The sequence below is a fragment of the Bubalus bubalis genome, chromosome 4 (genome assembly GCF_019923935.1).
Source record: "Bubalus bubalis isolate 160015118507 breed Murrah chromosome 4, NDDB_SH_1, whole genome shotgun sequence".
NCBI classification, from domain to species: domain Eukaryota; kingdom Metazoa; phylum Chordata; class Mammalia; order Artiodactyla; family Bovidae; genus Bubalus; species Bubalus bubalis.
This window is the reverse complement of record NC_059160.1, coordinates 110,003,019-110,017,875: the sequence shown is the minus strand read 5'-3', so window position 1 is coordinate 110,017,875 and position 14,857 is coordinate 110,003,019. Positions and strand designations below refer to the sequence as shown.

The window sequence follows — 14,857 nt, the reverse complement described above, 5'->3', positions numbered from 1 at the left end:
AGAAGATATCTGTTTGGAAGAAAGACAGACCTAAGGATATACTGGACAGCATCCCAATAATCTAAAAATAGAATTGAAATTAAAATTGATCTGAGGAAAAAATAATGTGGATAGAAATTGTCTAAAATTTTAATCTGCTCTAGTAGCGCAATAAGGCTCTTTAACAGACATCAGGGAGAAAATAAAATGTGAATGAATCCTTCCACCAAATGTTTGCCAGAACCACGTTCCTATCTGCTCAAAATCCCTGTGCGGACAGAATAGTCTGACCCCCAGAGCATGGGCTTCCCAGGTGGCTCAGCTGGTAAAGAATCCGCCTGCAATGCGGGAGACTTGGGTTCAGTCTCTGAGTTGGGAAGATCCGCTGGAGGAGGGAAAGGCTACCCACTCCAGTATTCTGGCCTGGAGAATTCCATGGACTGTATAGTTCATGGGGTCCCAAAGAGTCGGACACGACTGAGTCGATTTCACCAGAGCATGGCAGGCAGAGCCTCTCGTGGACAGTGATCAGCCTTGGACCTTGCCCGCCCCCTGTTGCTCAAACACACCCCGTGCTTGAAACCACCCTGAGTGCCTGCCTGTGCCTGAGCAGTTTAGAAAAAGCCAAGGCACAGCGTGACTAAGAGACTTGCTAAAGACTAGTAACTGGAAACTAGTTGCCAAGGACTAGTGACTAACCCTGCTAGTAAAGAGCTGGAAGAGCTTGGTGTTCCCTGGATACACAGTGATGCCGTTTTCCCAGGCCTTGCTGATGCTTTGCTCTTGGTCTGGGATTCCCTCCTGACTGCCTCCCTGTGCCCTGCACATTCCTTCCGGGAGACTTGTTCCGTCCCGTAAGAGAGAAAACATTGTCCTCGACTCTGGAAAGCCCTCCCCAGTATTGTTACTTCTGCTAGAATTCTCTCTCTGTTCTCAACAGCCTTTGTTCATGTCCCTCTAACCATGAGGGACTCTAGTTAGGGATCTGCTCGTATTTTTTTTTTTTAAATAATGACAAATTTCATTATATGTGGGTGATTCTTTTAGAACTGGACAAACCCCATCCTAAGGATGAAACTGAATCTATGAATCACATAGCACACAAATGAATAGTATACTTAGGCATCATCTGTAGGTGCATAGGAACACACAAGTTCCGAGTTTGAGAATTATATGAAAGCAGGAATCTGGCCTTATTTACTTTCTTTGAGCATTCCTTCTGGTATGTAGGTTTTCAAAAGTATTTTCTTAATAAATAGATAAGAAGGTAAAAAACAGGTAGATCTCAGATTTTTATGTTTTTTAGACTATTAATGAGAATCAAAAAAATGAAAATTAGGCCCTTTCAATATATATGTATATATGATCTGTCAGAATGTCCTCTTTGTTTCTCTGTCCAATGCTAGCCTAGTAAATGTAAGTTGACTACATAAGCATTTAATTGTTTCACAAATTCTAGAACATGTTAGACAAATATGAAAGTTTTAAGACAATTTTAATTACAAATATCTCTTTTTATCTTTCAGAGCCCAAACCAGTTCAGATTGTTATCCCTTATGAAAGCCATAGTACCTCTGTAACCTTATTTGTTCAGATGCCTGATACTGGAGTGTTTGATGGCATACATATTGCAAGTGACCGAGGCCCAAACGTAACCAGGCTTTTGAAACAAGACAACAAAATAATAGTTGACAATTTAACCCCAGGCACAGAATATAATTTCTTTGTTTCTACCATCAGTGGGACTAAATTAAGTAATATATATTATGTACCTGCAGTAAAAACATGTAAGTATTTTAGGAGTTGCCTAAGGTGCTTCTCGATTTTGCTTTTGTGTGCCATTTCAAATTAGTACTCTGTATTCACTGTAATGCAATCAATTTCAAAGGTCCTTTAAAACAATTGCAAAAACCTCATTACTGAGCCTGATCTGTAATTGCCGAGTATACAGATAGAGCTAACCTTGTTTAAAATTGAGAAGTCACAAAGTTTTTCTTATCTATCACCAAAAAACCACATGTGCATATTAATTGGAACTTTCAGTGGCTTAATCCAAGAGTGAGGAATGTGAGTAATTTTTGGGCGAATTATGAAAACTAGACCATACTTTGTGAGTCTGGGAGCCCTGATGGTGTCTCTTAAAGCACATGATAAGTGTACATTATAAATGTACACTTTTATAGTGTATACTCCCCATGCTGCCATTTGTCTAGAAAAAACTAGTGTATATTTTCTTCATCTCTTTGAATATTTTAAATTATTATGTATAATATGTGTACATACGAATACTTTACATTTTGAGATTCACATTGATTTTGATTTAAGTCACTCAAAAATTCTACACATACTAATTTTGAACATTTGGAATACTTGAAATTTGACCCCACCATAGTCTAATCTTGGGACCCAAGCCTGCTCAGGCTCCAGGGATGGGATGGCAGCCCAGCTCAGGGAGGTTGGAGGGATAAACATGGCTTTTTTTCCTTTTCTTTAACTTTGTGCCGATAGTATGTTGGAGCAATATTGTGCTTGTTTTCAGTGTATAGCCTCCTGGTTCAGTGATGATACGTATGGGTATAGCATAGCTATTCTCTTTTGGATTCTTTTGCCTTGGAAGTTATTGCAGAAGCTTGAGCAAAGTGCCAAGTGCTGAACATTAGTTCTTTGTGGATGGATGGATGATGGATGGGTGGAAGGAACAAAAATAATCCTCGTGGATTATATATTACAGATACAGATTTCTGCGTATATGTTAGTCCACACACACCTAATTCATTCTTGGCCCTTCAGTTTTTTTCTTTTTTCTTTTGAACTTTATGTTTGAATTCTCAGAGTTTCTTTTTGTGTTATAAATTAGTTCATATGTATCTGTTTTTGTTTTGCCTAGAGGGGACATCATATGCTATTGTCTTCCTCTGTGTGGCTGACTTCCCTTAGTGTCATCCTCCGAGGTCCATCCCTGTGGCTTCCAGTGGCATAAGTTCATGTGTTTTTGTGGCTGAGTAACAGTCCACTGTATGCACACACCACATCTTCTCTGAGTTTGAAGGGGGTGGGGGGCATTTTGCTGGTTCTGTGTTTTGGCTGTTGTAAGTAGCCTGCAGTGAACGTTGGGGTGCATGTGTCTTACTGAATTATGGTTTTCTTGGGATATAGGCCCAGGTGTGGGAATGTCAAATTCTAGGCTTAGCTCTCTTGTTTGTTTGTTTTTTTTTTCTTTCTTTTTTTCTGGCATTCGGAGACTGTCTTTTATAGTGACTGTGCCAATATATATACCCACCAACAGTGTATGTGGGTTCCCTTTCCTCCAGGCTTTCTCCTTCATTTATTGTTTGTAGACTTGTGAGGATGGCTATTCTGACTGGTGGGATTTGATTTCTCATTGTAATTTTTGATTGGCATTCCTGTAATAATTAGGAATGCTGAGCATCTTGTCCTTTGGTAGTTTGGGTGGTTTTTCTTTTTTCCTTAAATGGAGTGAGGAACTTTTACCTGTTGCGATTGGCTTTGTAAAAGTCGGTAGCGTTTGGAATTTATTTCTGTAATATCTGCCCCAGGACATTTCCTGAGGGCAGCTGTCATTAGCAGCCACCCAGGCCCTGTAAATTGGAAGTGGAAGTGTTAGTCTCTTGAGTTCAGTTCAGTCGCTCAGTAGTGTCCGACTCTTTGTGACCCCATGAATTGCAGCACGCCCAGCCTCCCTGTTCATCACCAACTCCCATAGTTTAGTCATGTCCAGCTCTTTGCGACCCTATGGAGTGTAGCCTGCCAGGCTCCCCGTCCGTGAAATTCTCCAGGCAAGAATACTGGAGTGGGCTGTTGTTCCCTTCTCCAGGGGATCTTCCCAACCAAGGGATCACACTCTTGGTCTCCTGATTTGCAGCCAGATTGTTTATCATCTGAGCCTCCAGGGATTGGAGGGTCCAGTAAGCACTTGTTGTCAAGTTGTAGTTACAGAGAGTGCCCACACGGCGATGGCAGAGCCCCGGGGAAAGTCCTGGGCTGTAAATTAGAGCCAACACCCAAGGGCTTGTGACTCACTACTTCCTTCTTCTAAAGCTTCAAACCCTTATCCGGACTAATCCCAACCCGGACCACATCACCCTGCAGAGGATGCTTAGCTGCCTGAGCTTTAGGAGGCTGCACTCTCAGGAAGGAAGCTTGAACTGGGAACCCAAGCACCAAGAGATGTAGAGGCTGGGTGACTTTTCCAAGGTCCCCAAGGCCAGAGTGTCAGGCCACCATCCTTTGGGTGTGCTATGGACTCTGGTCCCAGCCAGAGAAAATCATCCAGGTTTAAAAGAAGACTGAATTAAAGACACCCTGACTGACTGTCTTGACCTCCCCCAGTCCAGTCTTGGGACCCAAGCCTGCTCAGGCTCCAGCATATAGGATAGCAGCCCAAGTCAGGGAGGTCAGAGGGGATAAACTAGGCATGGCTTTTTTTTCTTTTCCTTTTCTTTAATTTCAGGCTGATGGTGTTGGAGTATAGTTCATTTCTAATGTGCTTCTTGTTAGTGTACAACCGCCTGGTTCAGTTATGGTGTGTGAACTGGGTCAGTTCATGTGTATGAATACAAACACCAGACCTATTCTTTTGGATTCTGTTGCCATAGAGGTTATTGCAGAAGGTCGAGCAGAGTTCCCTGTGCTGAACATCAGGTCCTTGGGAGGATAGAAGGAAAGACGATAATCCTTGTGGATTATCTGTTACAGTTACAGATTTCCATGTACGTGTTAGTCGTGCGTGTGTGTGTATGCATGCTCACCTGCTTCAGCCGTGTCCAACTCTGCGATCCTGTGGCTATAGCCCTCCAGGCTCCTCTGTCCATGGAATTTTCCAGGCAAGAATACTGGAATGAGTTGCCATGCCTTCCTCCAGGGGATCTTCCCAACCCAGGGAACGAACCCACATCTCCTGCTTTGGCACTTGGATTCTTTACCACTGAGCCCCTGGGGACCTCCAGATGTTAGTCCTGACCTCCTAATTCATCCCTGGCCCTTTACTTTTTTTGAATCCTATGTTGAATTCTCAGAATCTTGAAATTAGTTTATTTGTATCTCCTTTTCCATTTGCCTAGACGGAACATCGTATGCCTTCCGATGTGGCTGACTTCACTTAGTGTCATCCTCCAAGGTCCATCCCTGTGGCTACCAGTGGCATAATTTCATGTGTTTTTTGTGCCTGAGTAGTAGTCCACACCACAGCTTCTCTGAGCTCGAGTGGGTTGGTGGGCACTTTGCTGGTTCTGTGTGTTGGCTATCGTAAGTAGTGCTGTAGTAAAAGTTGGGGTTAATGTGTCTTTTTCAACTATGGTTTTGCTGGGATATAGACCCAGGTGTAGGAATGTCACATCCTAGGCTTAGCATTCTTCAGTGGTTTTTTTTTTGGCTTTCAGAGACTGTTCTTTATAGTGACTGTGCCGATGTATTTTCCCATGGACAGTGTATGTGGGTCCCTTTCCTCCAGGGCTTCCACGGTGGCTCAGTGGTAAAGATCCCATCTGCTGATACAGGAGACACAGGTTTGATCTCTGGGTGGGGAAGATCCCCTGGAAGAGCAAATGGTAACCCACTCCAGTATTCTTATCTGGAAAATCCCATGGAGAGAGGAGCCTGGTGGGCTATGGTTCATAAGGTCACAAAGAGTTGGACATGACTGAGCACACACATGCGTCCACTTGATGTAGAAATTGATGGCAAGCAGTAATAAATGCCAGACAAAAATTGCATGGTGTCCTAAAATCATATTTCTGACCATAAATGTAAATAAGTGTAAAGGTTCTTAATGATTTGCTTTTCCTGATTACACATCTTCACATATGTTATTATACTATATTGTATTATGTATCTTTCCCCCCAAATTGTAGCCCTTCCATTATTGTTTAAACTCAATTTTTCCACAAAGTAATCTTAAACTGATGTTATAAGTCATGTATTCTAATAGCATTTTAACATATCTATAATCGGGTCAGATATATGTTTATGTTTTACTTTTGCTTGTAATTTTTATGTACTTTTAATATTTATATTCTCTGCCTCTTATATTATGAATCATTGTGGGCAACATTCTGTTTTACAGTTCTTGTCTTTAAAAATAAGTAATACTTGATCCTCTAACTATATCAATATCATTGTATCAGTAGCAGAAATACCAGTATATAAGACAATACTCTAAAGCTGACATTTTTCAGTTTTTTAAAAATAATAATTTTCCTTTATGCTGGATGAAATCTTTAAATTGGGAAAATGAAACACTAAAACTCATCAGATAAAATTTGTTTTTAACTTCAGCCAATATTTGGTACAAAGGAATTCTTTTACTTCTTTGTCTAGCCTTCATATTTCTGTGTCTGTTGTGTTTTAGTAGTTTTAGAAAGCTTTAATTTCATTTTCCTCCTTTGAATATTGTGCATTTGCTCCTATGAATTTGCTCTCACCTGGTTTTTGCTGTAGCATCAGAGTGAGCTGCATGTAATGGTGTTTCCAGTGACTATGAGTACAATTGAGTATCATATTTTATAAGCTATTAAATGTATAGACAACTGTTTTTAATTAGGATAGAGATAATTCATTAATAAACTACATTGTCCTTTTTTTGTGTGCTGTGCTTTTTACTGTCTTTGAAGGGACAAATAAAAGAAAACGCTGGTTAAAAAACATCCAGGAGCAATTTAGTGTTTTATGTGTTTTGCGTAGGTCTGGAAGCACCATCAAATCTCCATGAGGGCAAAGTTACGGACTCTTCCATTGAAATCCTCTGGAATCGAGCTGATGGGAATTTTCAGCGTTATGAAATCACATGCGTAAACTGTGCTGCTGCTTTCATGGTACGTTATAAGGGACTCTCAGAGGAACTAAACTTTCATGCTGAAACCAAGATTACTCATGCTTCCATCAGATCAGATGGTCTGGCGTGCTAAGGTCCATGAGGTCACAGAGTCAGACACGACGACAACATGTTGGATGGTAAAATTAAATAACCCCCAATCTTTTCTCTTTTTTGCTTGTGTTTGATTGTGGAATGTTTCTTAAATGAGCACTTGGTAAGTTGTTCTTTTGGATTGTCAGGTCCAGAAGGTATCTCAAGAAGCTGCAATCTTCTCTAACCTGGATCCTGCCACGGTGTACACCTTTTCAATTCGCACTGAAAAAGAAGGTTTTCAAGACAGTTCTCCCTACATAAAAGAAATACAGACAGGTACAGCTTGTGTAAGAATTTTTTATATTATTTTAATGCTCAATTTTTTAAAAAATTTCCGCTTTTCAAAAATACTTTATTAATATAATCAGAAGGATTCCATAAAAATGCTTTGTTTTATATATTTTCTTTTTTTAAAAAAATTTATTTATCCAGGTTTCATTGACTTCATTTTATAAGTTTCAATGTTCAAATATTCATTTGGTTCTTATAGAGAAGAATTAGTAAACAGTTCATTCTTTACAAATTTTCTCTATGGGCAGGCAGTATTGCCTCTTGTCTCTTTTTCTACTTCCCCTTGTATGAATTAACACAGCCTCTTTTGTTATGTGTATTTCCAGACAATAGAGTTGCTAACTGCCAGGGTTCTGGCCAGAGTCTCCCTTTGTGATTTAATGTTTCCACTGTTCAGTTAAACAGACAATGGAGTGTGCCATTTCCCCAGTGTTAGCAACTTATTCCCAATGGCAGATGGTGACTTATTCCATGGTAGTCAAATGAAATAAAGGATAATTGGAAAGGGTGTATGCAAAATGTGTACATTTTCAAGTCTAGGTTAAGTAAAATTGTCAACTGTTCAACTAAAATAACTGTTTTAGTTATTCTTGACACTGATGGCATGGGAAGACTGATTTATGTGTTTAGAAACTGGTCACGTCTGGTGTTCTTTTATTGTAATAATAAAGAGCAGACATGAGAGAGAATATCTTGGCAGTTTTTTCACTTTCCCATACATGGAAGAATTTTAAAGGAGAAATAAAACATATATACTATATTAACATTTTTCTTCAGAAAATTAAGGGAAGTATTTCATATTTAGATGGCAATGAACTTTCCTATTGGCTGACCTTGTTACTATTTGGTATTTAACTAGAATGATGCCTTGAAAATCTTTATAAGCATTTCTGAGGTGGGCGGTTCCACTAAACCAAGATACCACCTCTTTCTACATTACAGAGGCAGGGTAAATGCTGAATGCAACTCTGCTGGGGTGCACATAAGCTCTGTTTCAAAGTTTAAATGATTCTTGCTGGTTTTTTTTTTTTTTTTTTGCACTCTCTTGACTTTTAACTTCTCATATCTACCAGGAGGAATAAAAGGAATATATCTTGGTTACCCTCAAAGTTTGCAGAGTCAAAGAAGTCCAAAGCAGTTTTAAAATCGGTGCTTTGTATGGTAGAAAATGTTATTTTATGTGTATGTTTTAAATGATACAGCCCCCAGTGCCGTTCAACTTCTGAATCATAGTAGGAATGCAAATGCAGTAACCATTAGTTGGGCTCCAGCCAGAAGTCTTCTGGATGGATATGTTGTTTCAATATCCAGTGAAAGCTTAATGAAAGAAGAAATCCTGCCTTCCACAAAAAGGTATGAAAACATTAAAAAGATTAAAACATATCATGTTAAGTTACATGAAACACAAAATTAACATTTTATATGTGCTTTTAGAAAGTTGTTTTAGTAGCGTAGTATAAATAGAATTTATGAGTTTTCAGGACAACTTTTTGGACTGTAGTGTGATTAGAATAACTAAATCTGATGTACAGTGCCAAATTATGTATGTGGATAGATAGTAATGAATTAATTCAGGATATCATCATGCTTGTATGCATGACATATACACTTTTTGACTTAAATTTCTCCGCTTAAGAAGCTATGATTTCCAAATAGCCATTCATGTTTAAGCATAGAAAATTGTGTCCGTAATAGAAAATTTTTAAAAAATACATAAAAGTCCAAATGTTTCTGAGCTAAATATCTTAATGCGTGATTTTTCTTTAATGTGTAGGACATTCACATTTAACAGACTTTCTCCGGGGACTGATTTTTTAATTAGCATTGTAGCTACTAAGGGACTGAAGAGAAGCCAGCCTACTGTCCTCATGGTTAGCACTTGTAAGTCCATTTTATATTTGATTAACTTTTCATGGGTTAAGAGAAAAGAAGGGAAATTGTTGTGTTTAAAGTCAATAACTAGTTGTGTGTGTGTGCAGGCTCAGTTGTGTCTGACTCTGCGACTCCATGGGCTGCAGCCCACCAGGCTCCTGTCCATGGCATTTTTCAGGCAAGAATACTGGAGTGGGTTGCCATTTCCTTCTCCAGAGGGTCTTCCCAATCCAGGAATCAAACCTATGGCTCTTGCATCTTCTATATTGGCAGACAGATTCTTTACCACTGGCGCCACCTGGGAAACCCCAATATCTAGTTAACCATCAATTAAAATAGAAGCGGTTTATGACACTATGGCTTGAAGAGATGGGGCATTTCACTTGGAGAAGGCCTGAATTATAGTCCTTCCTCTGTCATTTATTGTGACCTTGGGCAAAACTATGAAGTTCTCACCTAAACAATGAGAATAATTATTCCTGCCTGGGTATAAACTCTTGTTACTAAAATCAAATGCAAAGCTTTTTGTGAAAAGTTCAGAGTACTCTAAAACCCTAAGGTATTGTCATCATGAACTACTTAATATTTTTCTAATATTTTGACTATATCTATTAATATTTTATGAAAAATGAAACTCTGAGACTAGAAAAAATAGATGGTGTTGTCTTTTCAATTGCGTTTATTGGGTTCAGTTTGCACCCTCTGACCTTGTTAGCATGGCTTACACGTCTGCCTGCCCTGAACACACGCGGATGTTCCAAAGCGCCCAGTTACTTGTGGGTCACAGTCACACAAATGTGTGCTCAAGTACCCATGCCCTAAGTGTGAAAGGAGGCTTCGTATCAGGGTTTGCAGTGTGGAGGAAGAGAAAACACTGGAAAATGCAGCCACAGTCAACACAATTCTGGAAAATAAACTGAAAAAGTCTGAGCGCTGTCGTACCCCAGCATGGTGGCTGCGCTGAGTCGCTTCAGTCGTGTCTGGCTCTATGCGACCCTGTGAGCCCTAGCCACAGTTTCCTTGTCCATGGGATTCTCTAGGCAAGAATCCTGGCACGGAGTGCCCTTCCCTTCTCCAGGGCATCTTCCTGACCCAGGGATCGAACCGGCATGTCTTACATCTAACCTGAATTGGTAGGCGGGTTCTTTACCACTAGTGCTACCTGGGAAGCCCAGGTGCTTAAGTTCAGTTCAGTCGCTCAGTCGTGTCCGACTCTTTGCGACCCCATGAATCGCAGCACGCCAGGCCTCCCTGTCCATCACCAACTCCCAGAGTTCACTCAGACTCACGTCCATCGAGTCAGTGATGCCATCCAGGCATCTCATCCTCTGTCGTCCCCTTCTCCTCCTGCCCCCGATCCCTCCCAGCATCAGAGTCTTTTCCAATGAGTCAACTCTTCGCATGAAGTGGCCAAAGTACTGGAGTTTCAGCTTTAGCATCATTCCCTCCAAAGAAATCGCAGGGCTGATCTCCTTCAGAACGGACTGGTTGGATCACCTTGCAGTCCAAGGGACTCTCAAGAGTCTTCTCCAAACCCACAGTTCAAAAGCATCAATTCTTCGGCGCTCAGCTTTCTTCACAGTCGAACTCTCACATCCATACATGACCACAGGAAAAACCATAGCCTTGACTAGATGGACTTTTGTTGGCAAAGTAATGTCTCTGCTTTTGAATATGCTATCTAGGTTGGTCATAACTTTCCTTCCAAGGAGTAAGCGTCTTTTAATTTCATGGCTGCAGTCACCATCTGCAGTGATTTTGGAGCCCCAAAAAATAAAGTCTGACACTGTTTCCACTGTTGCCCCATCTATTTCCCAGGAAGTGATGGGACCGGATGCCATGATCTTCGTTTTCTGAATGTTGAGCTTTAAGCCAACTTTTTCACTCTCCTCTTTCACTTTTATCAAGAGGCTTTTTAGTTCCTCTTCACTTTCTGTCATAAGGGTGGTGTCATCTGCATATATGAGGTTATTGATATTTCTCCTGACAATCTTGATTCCAGCTTGTGCTTCTTTCAGCCCGGTTTTTCTCATGATTTAGTCTGCATATAAGTTAAATAAGCAGGGTGACAATATACAGCCTTGAGGTACTCCTTTTCTTATTTGGAACTGGTCTGTTGTTCCATGTCCAGTTCTAATTGTTGCTTCCTGACCTGCATACAGATTTCTCAAGAGGCAGTTCAGGTGGTCTGGTATTCCCATCTCTTTCAGAATTTTCCACAGTTTATTGTGATCCACGCAGTAAAAGGCTTTGGCATAGTCAATCAAGCAGAAATAGATGTTTTTCTGGAACTCTCTTGCATTTTCCATGATCCAGCAGATGTTGGCAATTTGATCTCTGGTTCCTCTGCGGTGTTGGAGAAGACTCTTGAGAGTCCCTTGGACTGCAAGGAGATCCAACCAGTCCATTCTGAAGGAGATCAGTCCTGCGATTTCTTTGGAAGGAATGATGCTAAAGTTGAAACTCCAGTACTTTGGCCACCTCATGCAAAGAGTTGACTCATTGGAAAAGACTCTGATGCTGGGAGGGATTGGGGGCAGGAGGAGAAGGGGATGACAGAGGATGAGATGGCTGGATGGCATCACTGACTCGATGGACGTGAGTCTGAGTGAACTCTGGGAGTTGGTGATGGACAGGGAGGCCTGGCGTGCTGCGATTCATGGGGTCACAAAGAGTTGGACATGACTGAGTGATTGATCTGATCTGATCTGATCCTCTGCCTTTTCTAAAACCAGCTTGAACATCAGGAAGTTCACGGTTCACGTATTGCTAAAGTCTGGCTTGGAGAATTTTGAGCATTTCTTTACTAGCATATGAGATGAGTGCAATTGTGAGGTAGTTTGAGCATTCTTTGGCATTGCCTTTCTTTGGGATTGGAATGAAAACTGACCTTTTCCAGTCCTGTGGCCACTGCTGAGTTTTCCAAATTTGCTGGCATATTGAGTGCAGCACTTTCACAGCATCCTCTTTCAGGATTTGAAATAGCTCAACTGGAATTCCATCACCTCCACTAGCTTTGTTCGTAGTGATGCTTTATAAGGCCCACTTGACTTCACATTCCAGGATGTCTGGCTCTAGGTCAGTGATCACACCATTGTGATTATCTGGGTTGTGAAGATCTTTTTTGTACAGTTCTTCAGTGTATTCTTGCCACCTCTTCTTGATATCTTCCGCTTCTGTTAGGTCCATACCATTTCTGTCCTTTATTGAGCCCATCTTTGCATGAAATGTCCCCTTGGTATCTCTAATTTTCTTGAAGAGATCTCTAGTCTTTCCCATTCTGTTGCTTTCCTCTATTTCTTTGCATTGATCACTGAGGAAGGCTTTCTTATCTCTTCTTGCTATTCTTTGGAACTCTGCATTCAGATGCTTATATCTTTCCTTTTCTCCTTTGCTTTTCACGTCTCTTCTTTTCACAGCTATTTGTAAGGCCTCCCCAGACAGCCATTTTGCTTTTTTGCATTTCTTTTCCATGGGGATGGTCTTTATCCCTGTCTCCTGTACAGTGTCACAAACCTCAGTCCATAGTTCATCAGGGACTCTATCTATCAGATCTAGACCCTTAAATCTATTTCTCATTTCCACTGTATAATCATAAGGGATTTGATTTAGGTCATACCTGAATAGTCTAGTGGTTTTCCCTACTTTCTTCAATTTAAGTCTGAATTTGGTAATAAGGGGTTCATGATCTGAGCCACAGTCAGCTCCTGGTCTTGTTTTTGTTGACTGTATAGAGCTTCTCCATCTTTGGCTGCCAGAATATAATCAATCTGATTTTGGTGTTGACCATCTGGTGATGTCCACGTGTAGAGTCTTCTCTTGTGTTGTTGGAAGAGGGTGTTTGCTATGACCAGTGCATTCTCTTGGCAAAACTCTATTAGTCTTTGTCCTGCTTCATTCTGTATTCCAAGGTCAAATTTGCCTGTTACTCCAGGTGTTTCTTGACTTCCTACTTTTTCACTCCAGTCCCCTATAATGAAAAGGACATCTTTTTTGGGTGTTAGTTCTAAAAGGTCTTGTAGGTCTTCATAGACCCGTTCAACTTCAGCTTTTTCAGCATTACTGGTTGGGGCATAGACTTGGATTACTGTGATACTGAATGGTTTGCCTTGGAAACGAACAGAGATCATTCTGTCTTTTTTGAGATTGCATCCAAGTACTGCATTTTGGACTCTTTTGTTGACCATGATCGCTACTCCATTTTCTAAGGGATTCCTGCCTGCAGTAGTAGATATAATGGTCATCTGAGTTAAATTCACCCATTCTAGTCCATTTTAATTCGCTGATTCCTAGAATGTCTACATTCACTCTTGCCATCTCTTGTTTGACCACTTCCAATTTGCCTTGATTCATGGACCTGACATTCCAGGTTCCTATGCAATATTGCTCTTTACAGCATCGGACCTTGCTTCTATCACCAGTCACATCCACAGCTGGGTATTCTTTTTGCTTTGGCTCCATCCCTTCATTCTTTCTGGAGTTATTTCTCCACTGATCTCCAGTAGCATATTGGGCCCCTACTGATCTGAGGAGTTCCTCTTTCAGTATCCTATCATTTTGCCTTTTCATACTGTTCATGGGTTCTCAAGGCAAGAATACTGAAGTGGTTTGCCATTTCCTTCTCCAGTGGACCACATTCTGTCAGATCTCTCCACCACTGTGTTTAATCTCCCTGGGTGACCTAAACTGTAGGTTAAGGCTCAGAGGTGTGAGATTTAACCCAGGTATCTAAGTCTCAGACTGAGATGACACTCTGCTGCCTCTCACAAAGATCATCCTAAAACATCAGAAATAGATGGAAAAAGGCATTTTTAAAAAAAGCCTTGTATTGTTTTGTCTTGGAGAAAGCATCTTAGATCGCTGCTTAGATTTGTTTGTGTTATTATCATTGTTACTGTCATCATTGCCATTGGCATCCGTGGCATCACTCTGGTTATCACAGAGTGCTTGTTCTTTGTCAGGAGCTTTGCTAAGCAGTTTCTGTGCTATTTGTCACCTAGTTCTCCATCACGACCTTCACAACCTTCATTCTACCAGTCATGTTGAGATGCATTTTTTTTTTTTTTTTTTACAGATGAGGAAACTGAGGTTTAGAGAATTTCAGTAGCTTTTATAGGATGATAGAGCTTCAAACCCACATTTCCCTGACATCACATCCTGTCCTTGTAACCATTCTGCTTTAGTGGAAAGGCCACTATGACATAGGAAGGACTCTGACTCTCCCATTCTTGGCTCTTTGGCTTTGTATCACGATTCTACTTGGACCTCAAGCTCGTTGTTTCTACCCTGGGATTAACAGTACATTCTGCGTTTTAAGAGGTTTTTGCTTTGGCTATGTTTTCCCAAACAAATCTGGCAACCTTCTCCCCATCCCTGCACTCTCTCCACTTTACAATTTGACTTTTGTCTTTCACTGTCAATTAATATTTTTTGGTCTTTTTATGCCTCTCATTTTTTGCAAGCCACCTCAAATCCATTTGGAAGCAGATGGGGTATTAATAATGATATGAAATAAACCTAGATATATCACGGGAATATGGGGGGATGGTAAGCAGTTATTAATAATTCCAGCTGAAAGGGAATATGCATAAAAGAAAAATAGAGTAAAAAGGACTGTCAATCAGTGACACAGGTGTAAATTTACCACTGATTGAATTCATATAAACTTAAATCTATAAGTAATAAAAAGAATTCCTATAAAATTTGAATTTTAGAGATGAGATTATTCCAATAAAATTTTAGCATTATATTTCTTCCAGTTAAGGAAAGAAATGCCACACTTCAGTTTGA

General features: G+C 40.5%; 1 protein-coding gene across 2 annotated transcripts in view; it reads left to right on the top strand.

Annotated features, from left to right (window-relative positions):
• Window positions 1-329: 329 nt before the first annotated feature.
• PTPRQ (protein tyrosine phosphatase receptor type Q) overlaps window positions 330-14,857 on the top strand; it is a 283,288-nt gene continuing 268,760 nt past the window's right edge. Inside the window, exons 1-5 of one of the 2 annotated variants that reach the window (XM_044941897.2) lie at window positions 330-1,766; window positions 6,679-6,809; window positions 7,051-7,180; window positions 8,398-8,548; window positions 8,970-9,076. In XM_044941897.2, coding sequence (XP_044797832.2) covers window positions 1,442-1,766; window positions 6,679-6,809; window positions 7,051-7,180; window positions 8,398-8,548; window positions 8,970-9,076 — 844 coding nt within the window. In that variant the 5' untranslated portion in view covers window positions 330-1,441. The remainder of the gene's footprint in view (window positions 1,767-6,678; window positions 6,810-7,050; window positions 7,181-8,397; window positions 8,549-8,969; window positions 9,077-14,857) is intronic. The other variant, XM_025284400.3, reaches the window with a different exon arrangement.